Here is a 19,970-nt window from a genome sequence, read left to right as displayed (position 1 = left end):
TAAAGAGACAGATACAAACATTTTATTTAAAAATACAAAACAGGCCTGACTTCTCTTGAATGCTTCCACCCTAAGTTTGTCCATAAGGCTTATAAAGATGGAGTGGCGGATGCACACAGCTGTCCCTCTAACGGCCCACACAAAGACGTGAGGAGGAGGGAAGCCAGCTCCTTGGCGCTGCTGTTCATCAACAGCAGTTGATGACAACCCCCAGGGAGCACACAGCTCACCTGGGTTCTGACTGAGTGACTCCCCCCTCAAAAGGAAATAATAGGAAGTCTGCTGTGGTGGTGTGCCCTGGTACTCTCAAGACTTGGGGGGAGGGGGGTAGAAGGACCAAGAGTTAAAGGCCAATCTCAGCTACATACTGAGTTGCAGACCAGCCTGAGCTACGCGAGATCCTGTCTCAAAAACAATAATAGCAAAAACAGGGAAAACCCTAAATAATTTTAGACCCTCTATCTGAAACCAAGAAAGACACACGGGCCCAGGTTCTCAGTAGATAGCTTCGTCCATATTGTCATCACTGTCCACTCCAAAGTCCTCTCCATTGTCAAAATAGGACATGATATAATCAGTCTCCTGAAAGGTAAAGACAGACAGATCAGCAAAGGCACCGGAGTTTTTCTTCCCCTTCTTTTTCTGGGTTCTTTCCCTCCCAGACACCCCCTTCCAGGTCTGGGACACCCCTACCAGCTGTTATTTTTTATGTGTATTTTGTTGGCACCTATGTCTGTATGCTGTTTGCATGCCTGGAGCCCTTAGATGCCAGAACATGGCATCAAATGCTCTGGAATTTGAGTTGCAGGTGGATGTGAGCTACCATGTGGGTACCGGGAATGGAGCTTGAGTCTTCTGGACAGGAAACAAATGCCCTTAACCACTGAGCCATCACTCCAACCCCGTGCCACACATTTTTATTTATTTATTTATTTATATTTATTTATAATATATAAATAAATATAAATACATTATATTTATTTATTTGTGTTTGTGACTATGTGTATATGGATGCACGCATATGTGTATGTATGGGTGTGTGTGTGTGTGTGTGTGTGTGTATGCTCTGGTACACGTGTGGAGGTCAGAGGACTCTTGTAGGAATCAGATCTGTCCTTCACATAGTGGGTTCCGGGGATTGAACTCAGGTCATCAGGTTTGGCAGCAAGCACCTTTGCCCTCTGAGCCCTCTCACCCACCATGTTATGTGCTTTGAGAATAGGCCAGAGGCAGATAAAATGGAGCCTTGGTGGCATTGTCACTACAGGCGCTGAGACTCTCTGAGAACATCTCCTGTGTAGGAGTGAGAGTCCAGGGTCAGTGGGATGGCTCTGTAGAAAAGGAACTTTTCTGCCAAGCTGGAGAACGTCAGTTCAATAACCAGAACCCACACGGTAGAAAGAAGAGAACCAGCTCCCACAAGTTGTCTTCTGACCTCCATACATTTGACAACACATACACACACACACACACACACAAATAATCAAAAACTCTCTTGTGTGATAAGCCTGGTGGTGTACTCCTGTGATCCCAACACTAGGAAGTAGAAGTAGGAGGATTTCTGGGGAGTTCCAGGCCAGCCTAGCTTACACAGTGAGACCCTGTCTCAAAAACAAAACCCGAACAAATGTGTTTGTTTCGGCAGCACATGTACTAAAATTAGGATGACGCAGAGAAGATTAGCATGGCCCCTGCTCAAGGATGACATGCACATTCATATAGTGTTCGCTAATTTTCTTGACCATAAAAACAAACAAACAATAAAATAAACCTTTTAAAAAAGAGAGAGTGAGTTGAGAGCCCAGAGTTTGGGAGGGGAGTGGAGGGGGTGTGAGGGGAGAGGGAGGGGCAGAAGAGTCCCCTCACCTCCTCATGCTCTTCCTCATCATACTCCTCTTCCTCCCCCTCTTCCTTCTCTTCTTCTTCTTCTTTCTCTTCGTCCTCCTCTGAAGTCATTTCTGCCTCCTTCTTCTCCAGAGTCTCATGTGAAGATGAACAGGAAGAGACGCTCACAGTCAGCTCACACAGGGAGACCCGGGGCACCGAGGGACCCGGAGTCCAGCCGCCTAGCACACGTCCTCCTCACCTCTAGCTTCTGTATTGTCTCCTCCTTCTCCTCCGTGCTCTTAGGGGGCCTCTTGGGGAGGACAATGGTGGTCCCTGTTGGAGGATCAAGAAGTGAACCCTTAGGAAGTACATCTCCTAACTAGCTTTCTTTCCAGTTTTTAAATGTGTGTGTGTGTGTGTGTGTGTGTGTGTGTGTGCGCATGTATGTGTAATGTGAATGACATGTGTGCCTGGGGAGGGCACTGGACCTCCACAGCTGGAGTTAGAGGCAACTGTGAGCCCCTGGTGTGAGTGGAAGCAGTGCATGCTCTTAAGGTTTCTCTGGTGCTTTTGCTTTTTATTTTTTACAAAATATTTTGTTATTTGTGTGCGCGCGCATGTATGTGCAACATGTGGAAGGTAGAGTAGGCTCTTCTTCCCACCATGTGGTTTCTAGCGACTGACGACAGGCGGCATTATCGGCATTATCGGCGGGGCCATCTCCCCTCCACCCATCTCTCCAGGGCACCCTCCGGCAGCAAAATGCGGCTCTGCTGCCCTCACGTGGCGGCTGTGGCATCCGCTGATGAACCCTCATCCTCTCCAGGTTCACTTACGTCCCTTCTGTAGTTTTCTAACTCGAATCTTGAGCTCCCGGGGCAGACGCCGCCAATCTGGGAACAGTGAGAGTGTGAAGGTCGTCAGCAGGACCCTGTCTGGGGTCCATGAATGGTGACTGGTACAAAAGGGCAGGGAAGTTTGTCTGGAGAGGTGGCACTGTGGTTTTTCAAGTAGAACCAAAGAGTGTTGAGAGCACATCTAAGATTCTAGTTTCTAGATGCTGCACAGGAAAGGGACGTGGTGGTTCAAGGCACCTCTGAAGGAGGACATCCAGTGAGGGCCAGTCACCTACCAGGGTTCCAATCGATGGCATTGTCAATCGGCCCAGACATCTGATACTTGTCTGAGTAACGTTCCACATCTGAGGGGTCAGAGGTCATGAGTCAGAGTTTTATACACAGAATACATTTTTTCCTAAGGGTCAGTCCCTCTTAGTTCTAGGGAATTATTGATCACCTCACTCCAAGCCCAGAGCCCAATGGTGTCACTTCGGTGAAGACCTTGTCCCTCTTCCAACCTGCCTTTTTTTTGTTACTCTTTGCCCTTAGTCCAAAGATTCTCTCTTCTGTCTTCATTGGTCAATATACACCAGGATAAAATCCAAGGTTCAATCTTCTCTCTTCTTCTTACTACTGGGGTTAGCTTGGTTAAGTCTCCCATCTCTGTGAGCCCACAACCCTCAAGGCCTCAGTATAAAAGCATTAGTTGCCCATGTTAAAATACTGTCCTTCCTCACCACGGGTAAATAGCTGCTATGCCAAGCCCAGCAGTAGCCCTGCCTTCTCCAGTCTCCTATTCTCCTAAGGAAGGGGAAACGCTTGGCATAGGGAGGGTATTCAGAGACCTAGTCTCAGAGACCTTCTAGTTAGTTAAGAGTCTGTTGAGTTGGATTAAAGTTTGTACTCCCACCCCACCCCCACCCACTTATACATATGAAGTAAGATGTTAATGCTTCAATGTCCTAACAGCCACCAGATTTTAGGTTCAACTCAAATCTGAGTACGGTGGTACGTTTCAGACACAGAGGGGACTTTTAATGTAAATAGTAAACTTCTCCATTACATAGTAAACTTCCTGAGTCTCGCTGGTCCCCAAGGGTGCCGGGCATGGGCACTGCCTACAGATGTCTCCAAACACGATGCCAGCCTTCCCACTGACCTCTTCTGGGCACAGCTGGCCGGATGAAGTATGGGAGCTGCCTCATGGCCCCACGCAGCTCTTGCTTCAGTGCCAGAACGTACTCCCCTTCCTCTCCCGGGGGCAGAGGCACAGGGTGGAACTCCAGGGGCTGAGGAGACACAATGGTTAGCCTAGGACGGAAGGCCACAATAAACACCTTAAAGGGCCTTTCCCCTAAATTGAATCCATTGTTCCCAGTAAACAGAGGGCCAGAGGAATGGGAGGCCAATGCAGCACCTTTTGAAAGCTGGGGACTGAGGAATATGAAGAGAAAAAACAAACACTTATTTGCCTGGTACCGTCTTCTGTGGGTTGGGACTCTGGAGACACAGGGTCACAATGAGGGCTTATGATGGGCCAGGAGGATTCCGTGGTCACATGTAGTCAATGAGGGGCACATGGGAGTCTTGGGAAAGGGAGGAAGAAACTCACAGGGAAGAGTGGAGAAGGCTGCAGAGTGGGTGGGGGCAAGGCATCGCCCTTCCCAATGCCCACAGCCTCCATGTTGAAGGTCAACTGGCCTCGGCCACGACCCCGGCCCCCACCCCGGGTGGCCATGGTGGAGGGGGCCTGGATACTCCGAGATCCAGTGAGAAAAACCTAATAAAGACAAAAACAAAGAGATAAAGAAGTATAAGGAGCTACATGACATCTGATGGCCTAGGACAGGTGACTTTTTTCTCAGTGCTGAGGTTCAAACCCAGAGCCTCTCTCATGCTAGGTACTCTACCTCTGAGCTATATTCCAAATCCTTTCTCTGTGACACTTAGAAAAAAAAAATCAATGGTGGCTGGGCAGTGGTGGTGCATGCCTTTAATCCCAGCACTTGGGAGGCAGAGGGAGGCGGATCTCTGAGTTTGAGGCCAGCCTGATCTACAGATCAAGTTCCAGGACAGTCAGGACTATGCAAAGATACCCTGTCTTTTTTTTTTATTTTTAAAAAAAAAAGCAAAATAAATAAAAATTTAAAAGATTTGATTAATTAATTAAAAATAAATAAAACATGAACTTAGAAGTGATGCCACAAGCCTGTAATCCTAGCCCACACTTGAAAGGCTAAGGCAGGAGGATTGCAAGCTTGAGACCAGCCTGGTCTAGAGTTCCAGGCTACTTGGGGCTGAATAGCAAGATCATGTCTCAAAAATAAACAAATCGGGATCTGGAGAGATTGTTCAGTGGTTGAGAGTTTGCACTGCTTTTTGCAGAGGAAGGAGTTTAGTTCCCAGTACTTGTGTCTGGTAGCTCACAGCCATTCTAAATTCAGTTCCAGTAACTCTAACACCCTTGCCCTGTCTCCACTGGGGCCTGCGCTCTCTCTCTCTCTCTCTCTCTCTCTCTCTCTCTCTCTCTCTCTCTCTCTCATACACACACACACACACACACACACACACACACACACAATTTTAAAACATTGAATTTTTTTTTATTTATGTGCACTGGTGTTTTGCCTGCCTGTATATCTGTATGAGGGTGTCAGGTCCCCTGGAACTAGAGTTTACAGTTAATTCTGAGCTGCCATGTGGGTGGTGGGAATTGAACCAGGGTCCTCTGGAAGAGCAGTCAGTGCTCTTAACTGCTGAGTCATCTTTCCAGCCCCCTTTAAAACATTTTTAAAAAAATATTTTTAAAAGGGGGATTGTAGAGCTGGTTTGATGACTAAAAGTATATGCTGCTCTTGCAGAGGACCTGGGTATGGGTCCCACCTCACACATCAGGCAATTCCCAAGCTCCAAGAGACCCAATGCCCTTTTCCAGCCTCCACAGTCATCTCATATACGTGGTGCTCACATACATGGTGCTCCTACAGTCAAGTAGACACATATACATACGTAAAAAGAAGCATGTTGAAAGATTTTGAAGCACTAAAAATTAATAAATTTTGGCTACGGAATTGTCTCAGCACTAAGAGTGGATACTGCTCTCCCAGGTAACTTGAATTTGATTCCCAGCAGCATAAAAACCTGCAACTCCAGCTCTAGGGGATCCAAGGCCTTTGGCCTTCATGGACACCTGAATTCATGTACATACACAGACCCATAATAATAAAACATATCTTTTTTTATTTTTTCAGATTTTTATTTTTTATTTTATGTGTATGAGTGTTTTACAAACATGTATGTGTGCCATATGTGTGCAGTGCCCACAAAAGCCAGAAGAGAGCACTGTTTCTCCCGAGACTGAAATTACAGATGGTTGTTGGTGCCTGAAGAGGTGCTGGGACTTGGACAGAGCTCTTAGTCACAGAGTCATCTCTTCAGCCCCCAATAAGATAAATCAATATTAGATTATAGTCCTAAAGTGCAAAGTAAATGTCCATGAGTACATAGTGGTATAAATGACTGGAGAAAGACAAATGTCCCATGCAGAATTCTAAATAAACCATGTAGATAGTTCAAGCTAAAACATAACTAAAGCATGTGGCTATCCCAGGCCACAAGACAGGAACATAATTCCTGAGTCATAAGCATGAGTAGTATAGGAAATTTTGTCTCATGTGGCAAACTGGAGGGCATGGAGGAACTTTCTAGTGGGCATTATGCCAGCCAGGTGGCCAAGATCAACATCAATTGCAGCAACTCACATGGGTATTCTTAACATGACTTAAAGACATTTGTTTCTCTTCTTGTTTTGTTGATCTCTGGTAGCCCAGGTTGGCCTGAAACTCACTATGTAGCAGACGATGATGGTGACCTGTGACCTTCTGATCTGCCTGCCTCTACTCTGGGGTGCGGGGAATGCAAGCCATGAGTCTCCTTCCCTTTCTCTCCGGTCCTTTCACCCTTCCTTGACAAGGTGTCACTGTGTAGCCCTGGCTGTCCTCGGACACTCTGTCTCAGTTTCCCAAGAGCTAGGCCTCCGTGTATGTGCCAGATTTGAAATGTTACTTTTACTTCCTTGTCCTCATTCCCAAAGCTCTTAAGTTCATTTTAGTCATTGAAAAACAAGAGCTCCCAACAGAGGGCTAGCCTACAGCACGCCCAACCCGTTCTCTCCGAAACTGTAAAGATTATAAAAACAGAAAATGAGAAACTGCCATAGCCCAGAGGAGCCCAAGGGGCTGAGACAAAATGTACCAGGGTATTCTGAATGGGATCATGACACATGAAAAGACCATTATACAAAATCTGAAGAAATCTGAATGGACCTTGAAAAATAATAATATGCCAGGTGGTGGGGCTTATATCTTTAATCCCAGAACTTGTGAGGCAGAAGCAGGTGAATCTCTATGAGTTTGAGGCCAGCCTGATCCTCAGAGTTCCAGGACAGCCAGGGCTACACAGAGAAACCCTGTCTTGGAGAAGGAAGGAAGGAAGGAAGGAAGGAAGGAAGGAAGGAAGGAAGGAAGGAAGGAAGGAAGGGAGGGAGGGAGGGAAGGGAAGGAAGAATAATGTGCCAATAGTGGTTCATTAATTGTAACAAATGCATTATAGTAATATACAACATTAATAATAGGAAAACAGTGTACTAGGGATATGTGGGAGCTCTGGGGATTATCTGCCCAGTTTCTCTGTATATCTGTTTTTTGTTTTGTCTTATTTTGTTGCAGTTCTGGAAGCTGAAGGCAGGGTTTTCCACATTCCAAGGGAGCACTCAGTCACTAAACTACACTATCCCTAGCCCTGTAAATATTGTTTTCGTTCAGGGGATAGGCTTTCATGATTGCTCCTCCTTTTCTTTTCTGTTTGTGTATTCATCGTTTCCTATCATGTATGCATACTTCTTTTATAATAAGAAAAACTATTAGGTAGGCTCTGTGGCTTGAGCCTGTAATCCTAGCATTTGGGGGGCTGAGGAAAGAGGACAGTCGAATAGTCTGGGGCTACCTTGGGCTATACAGATATTTCTAAACTCTTGATCCTTCTTGCTTTTCCCTCCCAAGTTCTGAGATTACGGGTATGTGCCAACATGACCAGCCAATAAATAAAATTATTGATTTAAAATTGTAACCACAGGTCCAAGGAGAGTCTCAGTGGGTAAAGGCCATTGGTATGCAAGCTGACACCCTGAGTTTGATCCACAGAACCGATGGGAAACAGAGAGGGGAGAATTGGTGAACATCTATAGGCTAGTTAGCCTGAACTACACTGCTCAGTGGTTAGAGACCCTTGCTTCAACAAGGTGGGGGGGGGCACAGACGAGGTCAGAGAACTTTGGGGATTCTCTCTCCGTCTCTCTCTCACAGACACACATGCACATACACTGAAGTAAAAGTTTAAAAATTGAATTAATGTAACTATGTATCTTATGTACAGAACCGTATATAAGACTAATCTATAGCAAGAAGAAGATGGATATCTGAGAAGTTAGGAGCGTCTAACTACTATGAAAACACAGAAGGGAAAGATTGCTGTTGGGAGAGAGGATGTTTCCCACCGACTCAGGAGAGTCATCTTGTCATCGGGTCTTTAACTCCTTTCAAGGAAGAGGACAGAGCAGCTGGCTGAGGTCTCTTTCCCTTTGACAGCTCCAGCTATGGAGAAGGGAGTGGTTCTGATGGCAAGGCAAGGGGAGATAAGAAAAGGCCATGAACGTGGAGGCTAGACCACTCTAACTCCATTTCCACATCTTCACACATTAAGTGATCACCAAACATGCAGAGGAAAAACAGCAAATGCTGTTTAATGCAGACATCAAGCTGGGGGTCAGAAACCAGACAGCAGGTCTCCCCCTCTCAGCTTGGGAATCTAATGAACCCACTTGTGTGGCAAATGATGCTGTAACACCCACCCACTTGGGAGCTTCCGGCTGTGGAGATCCAAGGTCCCAGTGGGGACGCTATGCTGCTGCTCTGCTAAACACCTAGTTTACTATGTTTCCACGTAGGGATTAGTGCTGGGCTCGGCTTAGCCCAGAGGAGTTTCCTTTTGTTACAGTCAGCGGTGACACTACAGACTGGCCTAAGAAAACAAAATACAGGACTGTCTGTTGTCAAGACATAAGACATCAGTATCAGGCATTCTAAGGCTTAAGAACCTCACGGAAGGCAGGGAAGGCTGGAGTGTGTGGAACATGGAATTCTGGGCATAGCAGGGCTGTTGAACCCTTGCACTCAGAGCAGCGGTGATCAACTACACAAGATTGGCCGAGACTGGGTCTGCTCACATCCTGTCACTTAAGGAAGGGGTCATGGGGATCTATTCCTCCCCGAGAATTTCTAAGACCTTAGTAACTAATGTGAGAGGGAGAGGCATTTTCTTCGGTGGTGTAGTCACCAATAAAGTTCTCAAGCTCCTATAAAGAAACCCTCCCTGAGCCAGGCCCGGTGGCACATGCCTTTAATCCTGGCACTCAAAAAGCAAAGGCAGACGAATCTCCGTGATCTTAGGCCAGCCTGGTCTACGCAGGGATCTTCAAATCAGCCAAGGCTACATAGTGAGAGCTGTCTCAGAAAAAAAAAGAAAGAAGAAAGGAAATAATTTACTACGCTCCATAAACAACCCTAACGAAACTAATTACAGCACACTGAAAAGCCACAAAGCGCAAGGGGCCCTAATTGGGAAGAAGGGGGTTAGCAGGAATGGCAGAAGGACAAAAACGGGTAACTGAGTGTCTGTGTGTGTGTGTGTGTGTGTGTGAGAGAGAGAGAGAGAGAGAGAGAGAGAGAGAGAGAGGATATGATTGAAATACACTCTACATAGATGAATTACATCTATGAAAATGCCATAATGGAACCCATTGTTATGTAATTAACATGCACTAATAAAACATTAAGAAGGGATTCTTGGGGACATTTAAAGTCTCCTATAACGTGGCTCAGATCTGCTGTTATTAACATCGCCCCCCACACACACACACCCAGTGCTCATTAGGGCACCGCGCTTTCCCGCGTGCCAGCTTTCACACCACACACTCAGGCCAGGTTACACACACCTCTGTATTGCGGTAAAAGTTCAACATACAAAAAAACCACTGGTGGGGAATATTATTTTAATATTTTTTATGCTGCATTTGTTTAACTCTGTGAAGCTGTGATTCTTTGCCTGTCTAAAACATCTGATGGTCCTAATAAAGAGCCAAACAGCCAATAGTGAGGCAGGGCTGGCAGGCAGAGCGGATAAACAGAAGGAGAACTGAGGACAAAGAGGAGCAAGACAACAAGGAGAGGAGGACTTCAGGGGCCAGCAGCACAGTAAGAGTGAAAGTAAGATCACAGAAGTAAGAGAAAGGTAAAAGCCCAGAGGCAAAAGGTAGACAGGTTAATCAGTTAAGAAAAGCTGGCCAGAAGCAAGCCAAGCTAAGGCCGGGCATTCCTAACTAATAAGCCTCCATGTGTGATTTATTTGGGAGCTGGGTGGTTGGCCCCTCAAAAAGCCAAAAAGTAGAACATCACACAACAAACCACCAACAAATACATGGAGTTTAAGGAAGGCAGAGCTGGGTGTGGGAGCACATGCCTGGGATCCTAGCACCTGAGATGTAAAACCAGGATGCCTGGAGTTCAAGGTCATCCTAGGTTACAAAGTGAGTGCCAGGCCACCTTGGGCAACATGAGTTCCTGTCTCAAAATACCAAAACCAACCAAACAAGCCCCCCATAAAGTTTCAGTTCTCTCATTCCTAGCTACAGAAACTTTGTTTTTTTTCTTTGCAAAATTAGAATAACAATAAAATAAACCCACTGTCTTAATTACTGTTAAGTTGCTATGAAGAGACACCATGACCAAGCATCTTATAGAAGAGGCTTTATTGGGGGCTTACACTTTCAGAGGGTAACCCATGACTATCATGACAGGGATGGCAGCAGGCATGCAGGCATGGCAGGCAGGGCACAGGGGCAGTAGCTGAGAGCTTACATTTCATCCATAAACATGAGGCAGAGACAGAGAAAGTTAACTAGGAACAATGGGGCCTTTTGAAACCTCAGAACCCAATCCCAGTGACACACCTCCTAATCCTTCCCAGATAGATCCATTAACTGGGGACCCAGCATCCAAACATATGAGCCTCTGGGGGCCATGCTCACTCAAACCCTCAAACCACAGCACCTACTAGGTGCCACTGAGTTGCTGGATACTGCTGATAAAGCAGTGAGTAAGACGGACAAACTAAACAATAATAAAACTCCTGGCACCCGATACTTCCTACATGAAGTTTATATTTTGGCGGAGTCACCAGCTTATAGATAACAGTTTAAGCCACAAGAGTAGGCGAGGTCCCGAAAGCAGATGGCGTAGAGACCAGACCCAGGGCACTCTAATTCTGTATTTGTAGTAGACATGGTAAGAAGTAATACTATGTTAGAACTCTTGGAGGTCTACATGGAAAAAAATCATTCCCCCCAAAAGAAATGATAGCTTGGGATGCACCTCTGTGACATAGCCCTCGCTCAGAAGACTCCAGGATTAAGTCCCTGGTACGAGAGAGGAAAAATAGCAAGTAAGATGGGCATGTTGTATATATATCTGTAATCCCAGCACAAGAGAAGCTGAGACAGGAGGATTGCAAACACTAGGCAAGCCTAGGCTACACAATAAGATATTGTCTCAAAAAACAACAAACAAAAACAAATTTAAAAAACAGAGAAGGGTTGGACATGGTGCCAAGTACCTTTAATTCTAGCACTTGAGGCAGAGGCAGGTGGATCTCTGTGAGTTCAAGGACAGCATGTTCTACAAAAAAGGTCCAGGACAGCCAGGGCTATATAGTGAGACCCTGCCTCAAAACAAATAAACAACAACAAAAAAATGGGCAAAGAATATGAACAGAAAATTGACAAAATATTGATCAATAAAACTACTTTAAAATTATCTATATCTATCTACTTAGATAGATAGAGATAGAGATAGATAGAGATGATATAGATATATCTGAGACAGATATATCTGCCAGGCGAGACAGGTCTGTTCCTGGCAGCACCAATCTACTTCAAGAGGAAGATGGACATCAAAGAAGCTCCTTATGGAGTTGGTTAGCCATTTGGACAAAAAACTGCTCTTGCCTGGACTGTTACATAAACTGGACACAAAGAACCCACAGAGAGAGGACTGCTAAACTTGCCTAAAGGTGAGATGATCCTTTGGGGTTTCTGTTTCATAAAAGAGTCTGCAAGACATTCTACACGACACAAAAAAAAAGTGACTAAATTGTCTTTAAAATTTCCTGCTTCATGGGAATGTCTGCTGGATACTATGGGCCTGTAGGCTGAAGATGGATGCCCCAACGGTACAGAGAAACTTTGGGTGACTGTCCAGGCAACAAGATGTTTCTGTTATTTCTAGAGTTTGGAAGTTGCTTATTTCTTGTTTACTTAGGTAATATTATATCCTTCTGGAGTCTTTGATGGAGTTGAAGAATACATAGCTATTATCATAGTTTTCCTTAGTTATGATAAAAGATAAAGTAGATATAAATATTGTAACTGTAATTCTTGCTTAATAACTGTTTTGTTGTATGTAATTTTACTATGTTAAAGTGAAAGCCTTTCTTTTTTGTTTAAACAGAAAAAGGGAAAATGGTGTAGGAGGTTCTTCTATCTATGTTAAGAGAATGGTTAGTCTTCCCTAGGACCCTGGTCCCATTCCCAGCACCCTCATGGAGACTCACAACTGTCTGTAACTCCAGTTCCAGGGGATCTGATGCTTTCTTTTGGCGTCTGCAGGCACTGCATACACATACTACACAGACAGACATGCAGACAAAACACCCACACACATTAAAAAAAAAGTATGACGTCGGTGCAGTCTTCCTGTTTTATAATGAAAGTGGAGAATTCACTTCATTCCTCTGACCTCCACATATGTACCACGGCACACACTCTACCTAGTCCCACTGATGATAAATCTAAGTCGAACAATTATGAAGAATTATGAAGAAAAAATTAAATGGTGGAATAACCTGAAAAGAACTCATGAGTTCTTTTAAGATGCTGGCACGGGGTAGGGGTTTAGCTCAGGGGCAGAGTTAATGCTTAGCATTTGTACGGCTGGATTCACGCTTCACAGTTAACATTTTTTTTTTCAAATTTGTGGTGTAGTGGTGCAAGTCTGTTATCGCAGCCTTTCAAGAAAGCTGAGGCAGGAGAATCATAAGTTGGAGACCAAGCTGCTTGTGCTGCATAGCATTTAACACCTGTCTCAAAATTTTTTTTCCACAGTCACTAAACAACCATTTATTGAATAGATTCTAGCAGAGGGGTCACCACGATCCTCACTGTCTAGCATTATGTCTGGCATGCAGTAGGTACTCAGTAAATAGCTGTCGTTTCAACAAATGACTATACGAGTCTATAGACCTTCCACACTTGAGACCTTGTGAGTCATAAAGCCTTCTCGTTCCCTTTGCTGTTTGCCTTCTCTGGTCTGAGAGTAATTATAAAACATTAATGCGAGAAACCACCAATTTAAAGGCCCTTAATTATTTTTTTTAAAAAATATTTATTCATTTATTATGCATTCAATATCTGCCTACATGTGTGCCTGCAGGCCAGAGAGGGCACCAGATCTCATTACAGGTTGTGAGCCACCATATGGTTGCTGGGAATTGAACTCAAAACCTTTGGAAGAGCAGGCAATGCTCTTAACCACTGAGCCATCTCTCCAGCCCCCTAAAGGCCCTTAATTATATACTTCGTTGTCTTCTATTGTTCCCTAATTATATTAAGAGTTTAAATTCGTCTTCCTTGACAAGAGCACTGGTTCCCACAAATCAATTCCATTCGATTAAAGCTTATTGAGCACAACGTATTAAGTACCACAATAGGTCCCACCAAACCTTCCGTTCAAAGATTAGAAACTTCAAAAAAGGACCTGTAACCCTAGCACATAGCAGGAGTCTGCCAATAAAAAGGATGTGAGGGATGGAGGGAGCGTGTGAGCCGCACTGAAATGGTTAAATGCTCTTGCTGCCAAGTGGTCAGGAAAACTGACCCGCTCACGTTGTCCTCTGACCTCCATGCGCAAGCTGTGGCGCTCACGCCTACACACAAATAATGTTGTTTTTAAAATCAAAGAGATTCCAATAATGCTAATCAGGCAGTGTCAAGCGGGGGATCAGTTAATTCTTCTTAAGAAAGGAAGTCCAGGAAGGCGGTGGTTAGAGGGTAGCGGTTTCGGTTGACTTGATAGCTAACAGGAGTCTGTCAGGCCCGTGACAGGGGGCTAATGGTAACAGATGCGGGAGAGGCTGGTGCCATAACAGAGTCTGAGCTACAAGAATGAGCCTTCCTCGCCTTCTGCTTTAATATCTGTCCCAGACACGACAGCAAGCCCTGCCTCTCCTTGATGTACAGTCAACACAGCAATGGGAGCCCGGGAGAAAGGGCAGGGATCCAGAGGGGGGCTGGCCCGACAGGCTGACAGAAAGCGTTGTCTGTCTTGCTGCCGGCCACGGAGGACCATTCGGGAAGCAGCGGACCAAACCGGGTCAGAGTCACCAAGTCAAAGCCTTACCTGCCGTCCCACCCCCACTCGGGGCCCACGCAGCGGCCAACTTGAAATTCGCTTTTCTTCCTCCAGCCCGTGTCCTAGACCCGCCTCCCCGAGCTCACTATTGGTGGGTTCCCCGGCCAATCTTAGACAGCGGAGGAGGGGGAGGCGAGGAGGCGGGGTGGGGAGCGAGCCTAACCGGAACTGAAGCTTGAGAAGTGGGGAGCGCTGAGATCTGGGGCTGCAGTCTCCACCTCAGCCCGGACGGAACCGCCAGGATGGCTGGAGTCGGCCAAGATGACCTGCAGCTCAGAGTTCATCCAGGCACGTGGCTGAGCCAGAGGAGGAGAACCGCTGCTGGGAAATGGCCTCCGGGGTTGGAGAGACCACACTACTCAATGCTCCTCGGCGGGCTTGTTCCCAGCACCCGCCTGGAGGCGCCCAACCGCCAGACTCCAGCTCCAGCGCCTCTGGCGCCCTCTCCTGGCCCTGCGCGCCACCCCACCCCCCACTTTCCGACCCTCTCTTTATTCCTGCGCAGTCTCCAGCACCAACCAATGAATACTTTAATTTTTTTTTTTTTAAAGACGGTCTGGTTACCCAGTCTAGGCTGGCCTTGAACTCATGATACTCTTGCCTCTGTTATTACGGTGTGCTACCAAGCTCAACCCAAAAATGCCCCCTTCATTCACCCACCGTAGATTGGAACTGTGTCTGAGAAGTGGGAGGGGGCTTGGGGATCAGAGAAGTCGCTGGGGAGAGAAGGCAGGAACCCAGTGGGGTTTTCTTTCTGTATTTCCCAACGGCCTTTCAAGCCCCTTGGTAAGGTGAGGGGAGAGTCATGCTTCAGGATAGAAGAGAAAGCTAGTAGTCAACAAGAATGTGTCAGATGTCAGAGAAAATGGCCTCTAGACTGGGAAATTGTGTGTGAGTGTAGTGCCAAGTGCCCAGTTTTGGGACTAGTACAAAAACAGTTGTGAAACTTTGGGGGAACTTGCTTAACCTCATTACATTTGCTACAAGAAGACGATTGTTCCCACCTTATAGAGTTGTGGGGCTGGAGATGTATGCACTGCAGAATGCCCGGCACGCATCAATAGCTTGTATAAGCGGCTGTTTTCCCTACAAGTATTTCTCTTCCTTACCCAGTAACATTTTTTTTTGTATCCGTATATGGTGGCCTCCGCCATTTTAATTCTCTAGGATCCTTGGAAAGCTTTCCAAACCCTTAGTACCTATCCAGTGCCCCCACTTCCCTTGGTACCTTCCAACTGGACACAAACTCATCCCTAAAATATGCAGATGGAAGCCTTGGTAACCATGGAGACAGGGCAGGTGGCACGGAGAGGCAGAAGCAGTGAGAGCAACAGATAGGAAGAGACGAGTGATTCAGGCAGGGACCTTCAAGCGAGATGGAAAAACGAGTCTAATAGAGTAGAGCTATAAAGAGGGCGTCCGTGTAACAGGGTTCGGTCATTCCTCTCTCCTACGGACATCCCTTAAAATACAGGGGGAAAGAATTCTGAGAGTGCCCCTTGCCCTAAAAAATGTCCTGGGAGAGCTAGCTAGCTACCTTCCTCACATTCCTAAGAGACCCACGGGAACTGAGATCTAAGTGTCTCTGTGGTGATGTTTGTGAGAGGTGCAGCGGGGATATACTGCTGTCTGATTCCAGAGGCTATACTCTCCCTGATATTTAAACTACGGGAAGGGGAGCCACATCTCCTGCCTCTTTCTGATCTGTGTGGACGCCGCTGCAGATCCCATCCGCCTCCCTCCAGCCCTCTGCACAGTGCCATATGCCGTGTGTGGCAGTCAGGTCTGGCATACTGGAGCTCATGGAGATCTGCTGAAGCCCAACGAAGAATCAGAATCGGAATGCTTCCTGAATGGGTCGCAGGAGAGTCCCCTAAGGAGCGCTTAGGTTTGTTGGGGCTGGGGGAGGTGGGTTAAGAAAGGGAAGTCAAGATTGGAGGCCCTGGGTTTTTTTTTCTTTTTTCTTATTTGGCTTATGTGTGCGCGCATGGGGGTGGGGAGCGGCTTGGTGCCGGACGCCCCCACCCGCAGAGACTGGGCTATAAATAGCACAGCAGAGCTCCGCCCCCCACCCCCCCTCTTCTCTCCTCCGGAGCCGGCGCTGTGCCCGGGGCGCACCGGGAGGAGGGACCAGGATCCAGCGCTGGGGCGCAGATACTGACACCAAGGGAATCCGGGTGCCCCCCCACGCCATGTGGGCCCCCAGGTACCCGGCTCCTCCACCCCGAAGGTCCCCATGGCCCCGGTCTCAATCCTGGCCAGGCAAAGATTATGCGGACATTCAGGTATCTATTTGGGGGTACAGCCTGGGAGGGGAAAGAACAAGGAGCAATGGGGAACATGACAGGGGCAAAAGAATCCCTAATTCTTCCTCCATCCCTTTAGGTCCCAATTGCAAGCTGCTTCCTTCCCCCCACTCAATTTTTGGGGATGTGGCAATCTAAAAGAGGTTAGGAATAGAAATATGTGTATGACTGTACGGGTGCATGTGTGTGGGTGGGTGGCGTTCAGTATCCTAGAGAGGGGGATTCCAAGTGTGGATAAGAAAAGGGGGATGTTGGAAAGGTCTGATAAGCCGTGGGGTGCGAATGGGGGGTGCGAATATCTCTGCGCGTGCATGTACGTATTTGCACGAGCCCTCATCCTTCAGTGCGGATGCACCCTTCCCACCTCCTCTGGCATGCGCTGGGGGGGAGGGGGCTCAAAGGCAGGAGTCAAGAGTAAGGACTGCATTGGAGATCATATTAATCACCCCAGTCATACACCAGGCATTTTCATCAGTGCCTCAGTTTCCCTGCTGAACCTATCAATAAGCTCTCTCTATCCTCTTTTTTACAGGGCTAGGCTTTACCACCAAGACCTCAGGCCTCTCCCAACCACCACCCCCACACTCCTAGCCATCTTCGGCAGGTCCCATTCCCGGCTCCATCGGTGCTTTCGCCCGAGCCGCAGCTATGCTGCACACCGAGGGCCACGCTCTTCTTCGGGCGGTGGGTCAGGGTAAGCTTCGCTTGGCCCGTTTGCTTCTGGAGGGAGGAGCCTACGTGAATGAGGGTGATGCCCAGGGGGAAACTGCGCTAATGGCGGCCTGCAGGGCCCGCTACGACGACCCTCAGAACAAGGCACGCATGGTACGCTACCTCCTGGAGCAAGGCGCGGACCCCAACATCGCAGACCGCTTAGGGCGCACAGCGCTCATGCACGCTTGCGCCGGGGGTGGAGGAGCCGCAGTGGCCTCTCTGCTCCTTGCCCACGGCGCAGACCCCTCAGTCCGAGATCACGCTGGCGCTTCGGCGCTTGTCCACGCACTGGACCGCGGGGACCGTGAGACCCTTGCCACGCTGCTGGACGCCTGCAAGGCCAAGGGCACGGAGGTCATCATCATAACCACGGATACCTCGCCCTCGGGCACCAAGAAGACCAGGCAGTATCTCAATTCTCCACCGTCCCCGGGGGTAGAGGATCCTGCACCCGCTCCTCCTAGTCCAGGGGTCTGCACGTCGCCTTCTGAAGTCCAGCTGCAGACTGCAGGAGGAGGACGGAGCTTGTTATCCCCTCGCGCCCAGGAAGAAGAGGAGAAAAGAGACATATTTGAATTTCCTGTTCCTAAGCCCCCTGACGACCCTTCCCCTTCCGAGCCTCTCCCCAAGCCGCCTCGACATCCTCCAAAACCACTCAAAAGGCTCAACTCTGAGCCCTGGGGCCTTGTGGCTCCTCCTCAACCGGTCCCTCCAGCCGAAGGGAGGCCGGGGATGGAGCGCCTGGCCGCTGAATTTAACGGCCTGACCCTAACCGGTAGACCGCGTCTTTCCCGGCGTCACAGCACCGAAGGCCCGCAGGACCCGCCCCCGTGGGCGGAGAAAGTGACAGGCGGGGGTCCTCTCTCGCGCCGAAACACAGCGCCCGAGGCTCAGGAGTCTGGTCTTCCTGCAGGGCTAAGGCAAAAACTGAGCCGCATGGAGTCCGTGGAGCTCGATACCCCTGGACATTTTTGCCCTGACTCTCCCGAATGCAGCCGCTTATCCCTGGAGCGCCGGCGATACAGCGCCTCTCCGCTGACCCTCCCTCCAGCGGGCTCAGTTTCTTCTCCCCGCCAGTCCCAAGAGAGTCTGCCCGGGGCTGTATCCCCGCTGAGCGGACGGAGGCGGAGTCCCGGGCTGCTGGAACGCAGGGGTTCCGGGACCCTGCTCCTGGACCACATCTCACAAACGCGACCTGGTTTCTTGCCTCCTCTCAACGTCAGCCCCCACCCTCCCATCCCCGACATTCGCCCCCAACCCGGAGGTCGGGCACCCTCACTGCCTGCCCCTCCTCATTCTGGGGCACCAGGGTCTCCCAGGACCAAGCGCAAGTTGGTGAGACGCCACTCCATGCAGACTGAGCAGATTCGCCTGCTAGGGGGTTTCCAGAGTCTAGGCGGGCCAGGGGAACCGGGGCGCTGAGAGAAGTGAGAGCCACCAAGGAGGGGGAGGGTCAGGCCCTGATGGCGGGAGAACCAGCTGATACCTCGGACACGGGATCTCTTGCATGTGCTCACGGCACTGTGCACGCACACATGGGTAAGCATGTGTCCACAAGCACAGTACACTCACTAGCGAGGAAGGATAAATACTGTGTTTACTGGGCGTATAGAACCACGCATTCGTGTCCTGGTCATTTCATACGCACACGGGATTACTTGGGTGCCCAGAGGCACAGCACACCAACAGAGGACCACATGTGCTAGGGTCCCAGACTCACTGGCATTTGTTCAGAAGTAGCAGGAAGTCCCCACTTAAGGATGGTCTCCTGTATCTTTGCTCTCCTGGAAAAGCAATCCCTTGCTTTCTATGTATGCCCTGAAACGTGGCCTATCATACTTTCGCATACTCTGCTTTCTGTTCATGAATCTCTCTCCCCATTCTGCAGGTCTTGCTTCTCCATGCCTGGCTCCTTGCTCACACCCGGCTTCCATCCGCTTTTCAGGATGTCTTCACTTTTCCTAGGGTTCCCGCAACAGCGCCCAGTCTCGGTTCTGTTGCTGCCTTCCATGCTCTCAACTTGCTTTTTATTCCCACCCTGCACCCCACCCCCCAAAACACACACCACTACAGATTGTCTTGTTTACCCCAGGGGGTGGGTCATGGGCTCTAAGCTGATCTTCTGTGTGTCTGAGCTTATGAACACCCCTACAGGTAGAAGTGGGGAGTAAGCCTAAGCCAGCCCCCCTTGCCACTTGACATGTCAAATAAATGTGTTCCGAAGTCTCTGTTCTGTCACTACCGCCTGAAGGAATGGGGAGGGGAGAGGAGAGGGATGGGGGAGATGCTAACTGACAGCCACAACTACCCGGGGGTGGTATCTAGAGGTTACAGCTATCTGCTTTCCAAGAGCCCAACTGACCAATTGTGGTTGTAGAAGAAAAGGCAAGTAAAGGTTTTAAGGCATGTGTTAGGCCTTCCCTCTAGCCTCCCCATGCCTGGCTTTTAATGATTTATTCTTACAGAGATTCCCCTCACCCCCGCCATAAGCAGATATGACTTCCTACTTCTTGAATTTTTTGTTTTGCTTTTTTTTATATATAAACACAGGGTTTGATTTCATTTCACCTGGTATGCCTCGTCCTTTTTCACCTCCATGTTTAATCTCTAAGCCACCCTAGGAGAGAGGGTAGGCCTAGTAACTTCACCCAAGGAAGAAAAAAGGAATGATAGTCAATCAGCAAAAGCATGTTATAGTGTGAGCG

General features: G+C 48.3%; 2 protein-coding genes and 1 non-coding gene across 8 annotated transcripts; 2 read left to right on the top strand and 1 right to left on the bottom strand.

Annotated features, from left to right (window-relative positions):
• On the bottom strand, positions 1-14,599 carry Polr3gl (RNA polymerase III subunit GL). 3 transcript variants are annotated; one of them, XM_048446939.3, is made up of 8 exons: positions 14,409-14,599; positions 4,279-4,446; positions 3,826-3,955; positions 2,960-3,028; positions 2,664-2,720; positions 2,087-2,160; positions 1,867-1,980; positions 1-582 (listed from the first exon to the last, which is right to left on the bottom strand). In XM_048446939.3, the coding sequence occupies exons 2-8, from the start codon at positions 4,402-4,404 to the stop codon at positions 496-498; spliced, it is 657 nt and encodes a 218-aa protein (XP_048302896.2). In that variant the 5' UTR covers positions 4,405-4,446; positions 14,409-14,599; the 3' UTR covers positions 1-495. The 3 variants fall into 3 exon arrangements, with proteins under 3 accessions (XP_048302896.2, XP_048302886.2, XP_048302902.2); XM_048446929.3 differs by lacking the exon at positions 14,409-14,599 and adding an exon at positions 14,234-14,381; XM_048446945.3 differs by lacking the exons at positions 4,279-4,446; positions 14,409-14,599 and adding an exon at positions 14,234-14,338.
• Positions 1,630-1,736, top strand: LOC125409049 (U6 spliceosomal RNA). The gene has a single exon (XR_007234664.1). It is a non-coding gene; the product is annotated as a U6 spliceosomal RNA (small nuclear RNA).
• A 725-nt stretch (positions 14,600-15,324) lies between the features above and the next one.
• Ankrd34a (ankyrin repeat domain 34A) lies at positions 15,325-19,493 on the top strand. Of its 4 annotated transcripts, none has more exons than XM_085677975.2 (3): positions 15,325-16,133; positions 16,631-16,694; positions 17,084-19,493. In XM_085677975.2, exon 3 carries the CDS (start codon positions 17,200-17,202, stop codon positions 18,685-18,687), a length of 1,488 nt encoding a protein of 495 aa, XP_085534101.1. In that variant the 5' UTR covers positions 15,325-16,133; positions 16,631-16,694; positions 17,084-17,199; the 3' UTR covers positions 18,688-19,493. The 4 variants fall into 4 exon arrangements, with proteins under 4 accessions (XP_085534101.1, XP_085534102.1, XP_085534099.1 ...); XM_085677973.2 differs by lacking the exon at positions 15,325-16,133 and adding an exon at positions 16,145-16,530; XM_085677976.2 differs by lacking the exon at positions 16,631-16,694.
• The last annotated feature ends 477 nt before the right edge of the window (positions 19,494-19,970 follow it).

Source organism: Myodes glareolus, chromosome 17 (assembly GCF_982192425.1).
Source record: "Myodes glareolus chromosome 17, mMyoGla1.1, whole genome shotgun sequence".
NCBI lineage: Eukaryota > Metazoa > Chordata > Mammalia > Rodentia > Cricetidae > Myodes > Myodes glareolus.
Note: the sequence above shows the minus strand (reverse complement) of the source record. Positions and strands in the feature narration are given on the sequence as shown.